Source organism: Daktulosphaira vitifoliae, unplaced genomic scaffold (assembly GCF_025091365.1).
Source record: "Daktulosphaira vitifoliae isolate Bord-2020 unplaced genomic scaffold, ASM2509136v1 Scaffold_1, whole genome shotgun sequence".
NCBI lineage: Eukaryota > Metazoa > Arthropoda > Insecta > Hemiptera > Phylloxeridae > Daktulosphaira > Daktulosphaira vitifoliae.
The window spans coordinates 19,345,717-19,350,716 of NW_026099572.1; the positions used below are offsets into that span (position 1 = coordinate 19,345,717).

General features: G+C 26.1%; 1 protein-coding gene across 1 annotated transcript in view; it reads right to left on the reverse strand.

Moving 5' to 3' along the window:
• Nucleotides 1-5,000, reverse strand: part of LOC126895561 (ATP-binding cassette sub-family C member 10) — a 25,771-nt gene continuing 20,771 nt past the window's right edge. Inside the window, exons 15-21 of the mRNA XM_050667554.1 lie at nt 4,543-4,709; nt 4,143-4,486; nt 3,909-4,078; nt 3,099-3,324; nt 2,843-3,034; nt 2,398-2,778; nt 1-2,186 (exon numbers count right to left, since the gene is read on the reverse strand). Of these exons, the coding sequence (XP_050523511.1) occupies nt 2,069-2,186; nt 2,398-2,778; nt 2,843-3,034; nt 3,099-3,324; nt 3,909-4,078; nt 4,143-4,486; nt 4,543-4,709 (1,598 nt within the window). The 3' untranslated portion in view covers nt 1-2,068. The remainder of the gene's footprint in view (nt 2,187-2,397; nt 2,779-2,842; nt 3,035-3,098; nt 3,325-3,908; nt 4,079-4,142; nt 4,487-4,542; nt 4,710-5,000) is intronic.

A 5,000-nucleotide genomic window follows, 5' to 3' on the forward strand; every position in this document is an offset into this window, starting at 1 on the left:
CAATTTTTTTTTTTTTTTGTTATTTGAATCACTCTATATTTTTATATTTTTCATTTGGATCACTCTGTTTACACAATTTTTGAAAAATGCTCTGATTTCAATTATTTCTGCATTAGTAGAATGAGATATTCTTATAGTGGCCGGGGTCTTGGCCTCCTATCAGACACCCAGTTGAAGCGTGATGTTAACTGGGATGTGGTTTAGTGGAAATACTGAGGCGTTCATGGAGTGGCTGAGGCCTCCTCTCAGACACCCAGTTGAAGTATATGACCAACCATTAACTAGTTATTAATAATTAAATTAAATGATGTTTAAAAAATCTATTGCTTTACCATTCTTTACTCAGGTTATTAATTCTAAATAATTGGGTTAATATAAATTTACTTACTTCTTTTATATATCTTACGTTTAGATTTATACTGTTCCTTTTTAATAAATAAATAAAGTATTAACGCAAAAATAATTATACTTGAAATCGCTTTAAAATGTTCCAACGACAACACTGGGTCGCGGCTAGTTTGCTCAAAATAAATCAGATAGAAGAATTCTGAATTCCTTATTGAATTCAGATCTTCAAAAAGGAAAGATAATGAGCCGCTCGCTCACTGATGTGGAAGCAGAACAAAGCCTTTTTATATTATTTTTAATTACCCCCTTCATGGGATGTTATCATCAGCGCTTTTAGTGATTCTCAATTTATTGTATTAAATTGAACATAACATGATAGTTATTTTAAGATAAGATGTATAGTGTACAATAATCAATTTAACATATATAATAGCTAGTGTACAACAGTGTATATATTATAACAGATAAATTAATTATTTGTTTGTATACAAGTAATATAAAATACAGATTATACATTTTTCATTGATAAATGTAAGATGCGCAATGCAAAGCATTAGGCATATTACGACAAAATTCATTTTTTTTTTTTTTTATTATAAACTTTCATTTTAAAGGATAAAATAAAGAAGGTTAAAAATTATTACTTTTAACATATTTAAAATCAATATCAATAATAATTTGAAAACAATTCAATATAGCAATTATATAATATATAATATTATATTATATTTTTGAATCTAAGAATTACTAATCTGGATATAATTAAGGAAATAGTTGATGTTGCCTTTGTAATTATCCATGAATTCCTGAGAATTAAACATTATCTACAGATTTGCATCGAAGCGTTTCTTATGATAGTGATTGTAATCACTGTCAGATTAAATCTATACTAGACCCAACTATGCCACGTCACCACTGTGCTGAGTTTTTTTTTATAGTTTTATAAGATTCATAAATAATAAAAATAAATATTTATCAAAATACATACACATTTACAATAAATATCACAAAAGTTTAATGTATAAATCAAAATTATACTCAATAATAACTTGCTAATTATATGACGTTGTCTGGAGTGCTGAGAAAAAAAAAGCTTATAATTCAGTCAAAAATCAACAGATACTAACGAAATTTAAAGGCTACTTTTGGAATGTCAGGTAAAAATTTCAGGTTTTAAATCAAAAAACGATAGCGGCAACAAACGTTTTTCATAAAAATTTTAAACGCTCAGGGATGCTAAAAATAATTTTCTCATATTCACAAATAATTTTCCTGAAATAACGTCGTCTAGATTTTTCATTAAAAAATATTGGACATTGTTAAGTAATTTTTTCAGCATTGCCTAATTTTTTTAGTTTATTATTTTATAAGATTCATAAATAATAAAAATAAATATTTATTAAAATACATATACATTTACAATAATATCACAAAAGTCTAATATATAAATCAACCTTTTTAACTTAAGCGTAGAATAAATAATATTAAAAATAGAAACTATAAAGTATTAATACAATTAACAGTCGACAATTTAAACATAAAACAGATATTTGATATATTTTGGGAACAATTATATTAATACTTAAAAATTAAATGATATAAATACAAGTTTTAAATAAATTAGAGCAAGAGAAAACTTTAAGATCAGTTAAGTCAAGAGTTAAAATGCTTATGATTACATTTATTGAACCTTAGTTATTCATTCTAGACTTTTACGAGATCATGAACTATTATTAAATTCTTTTTGAACTAAATTATGAAAATAAGATTTTTTATCTTGTAATAAAATATTTGGAGAATCAAATTCCAAAACTTTTCCATTATCCATCACCAATATCCTGAAATAATTTTGTACAATGAAAAACATTCTAATAAATCTGTACATCAAAAGTCAACTATCATATTTTTTTTATATAATGTAAGATAATTTGTTTATGCACATAAAATAAGCATTTCAAAAATAATTTAATCTCGTTAAAAATTTTAAAAAATTGAAATTGTAAGAGTTAAACTATAAGGCTTAAAAGTAGAATTATTAATTTGGTATACCTATCACTATCCATAACTGTTCGTATTCTATGAGCTATAGTTATAACTGTACTTTGTTTAAATGCAGTTCTAATGGTTTCTTGTATTTTTTGGTCAGTTATTTTATCAACATTAGCTGTTGCCTCATCAACACATATTACTTTTGCATTTTTCAACACAGCTCTAACCATACACAATAATTGTTTTTCGCCCACAGACAAACTATTATTTTCTCCAAGTTTACAACTAAGCCCACCCATACGTTTAATAGTAGACACTAGATGGCATCGTTGTAGTGCTGACCATATATTAGAATCCATATATTCTTTAAATGGATCTATATTTTCGCGAATAGTTCCTTCAAATAAAAATGGATCTTGAGGAATTATACACAATCGATTCCTATAAAATTATAATCTAATGTATAATAAAATGGAATTTTTATGAAATAGTTTTGTAATGGCACCTTATTTGTCTGGAAGAAATTTTAGATAAATCTACTGCATCTATGAAAATATGACCACTTTGAATTTCAATCATTTTAAAAAGAGCAGCAAATAGTGAACTTTTCCCTGCTCCTGTTCTACCAATAACTCCAATTTTTTCTGAAGCATATGTTTCAAATGATACGCCATTAAGTGACATAGGTCCATCAAATCTAAAGAATGAAAATAAATTATTTTGTTCCATGTGCTTTTAACTATTTAAAATAAAAAGTTCACCTATACTGTAAAAAAACGTTTGAAAACTGTACAATACCACTCGTGGGCCAAGCAAATGGTGGTGGCATAGAATTTTCAGTATCAATTTCACTTTCAGTATTATTAACATAATCAAAGACACGTTCTAAGCTAACCATATTACACTCCGTAGAGGCTATAGCTCCAACTAATCCTCCTAGTACACTGGTTAATGTTAATGCATATGTTAATGCTAATCCAACAAGACCTTTAAATTAAAGAAAATCAAATATATTATAATAAAAGCTACTTAATAAATATTTTTTTTTATTCATTACCTTTTTAAAAATAATAGTGAAATATAAATTCATCTCAATTTTCAAAATAAAATAAAATTATATATTTATAAACTAGTAAATGATTTACTTATTTTGATTCTTTTTTGTTTGTCTTAATTCACACAATTTAATTTTGCTACCACTTAATATTTAAAATTTTCCAAATAAAGCTAACTTTAAATCAGCAGCATAGCCATAAGAGGGCACAGCTCCCTCAAATTTTTAATATATTGTAAATTTAAATATATTGCTATTATATAAAAATAGCTGATAATCTTAGATTATATTTAAATATTTATAATTAAATTATTATATTTAAATTTAATTAAACTGTCACCTATTTTTGTTTCCTTCGCTTTTTTATTTTAGAATTAGCTGACTACCTTGTGTGACTTTAGTAAATCCCTACTATTTACAAAAATAATGTTCCTACTCCTAAAGATATCTAGCTACACCAATGCTTAAAATTATATTGATAAAACTTCAAACAATATACTCATTTGATATAACAAACCAGGATTTGTAAGATTCCATTGGTGAACAAATACAGCAATAAAACCAATAAACAATACCACTGTTAGTCCAATCATTCGTAGTCTAAAGTTAAACCATAATGCAGCAAGCTGTGCAGAAAATTCAGCTTTTAAATAACTTTCAAGTTTATCTTCATTTTCACGTTCAAATCTATATAAATTATTGAACAATCATGTAGTATGAGTACTCAAATAAAAAATATATTCTTACACACCTCGAAACTACTCTAAATGCTCGAACAGTAGCCAAACCTTGTAATGACTCATTAATATGATTATACAATGGAGATAACGCAACCGATGAAATTCTTCGAAGCTCTCGAGATGAAATTCTATATCGTTTTTGTAGTTTATAATAAACAGGAGCTAATATTATAATAATTATTATAGCCCAAGGAACACCAATTAATATAGAACATATTGAACCAATCGTAAGAAATAATTGAGCTAGTAAAATATTCAAAATAAATGGTAGTTCATCATCAATTGTGTTAATGTCCGAAGAAAATCTATTCAATATTCTACCAAGAGAATTAATATCAAAAAACGAAATCTTTGCCTGAAAAAAAAATGAAGTAACTATAGTCAGAAGAAAAAAATTAATTTCCAACTTACTCTTATAGTAGATGTTAATAAACAATCATGTATTTTCGTACAGGCCTTAATTCCGCCATATGCGAAAAGAAACGCTCGGAAAAACGTAGCTACTGAATTAAATGCACCAATTACACTATAAATGTACAAATAGTACTTGTTATCATCCTCATCGAGTAGTTGATTATCTATAATGAAAAAAAAGTTATAAATATTCTTCAATAAAATATTAAACGTAAATATTTAAGGGGATATTGGTAGTAGTGCGACATTACTACGCCGACAACGCATATTCATTTCCAAACATAGAGATGCTAAAATTTTAGACTGCCAAGTGAATTGTGAGGAGAAAAGCCCCTACATCAACACAATAACAATTAATTTAATTATATAATACCATACAAAATATGTTTTCATTAATTAAACCGTTTGTTAAATCGTTTTTAATATATAGAGATAAAATACATCTATTTTGCACT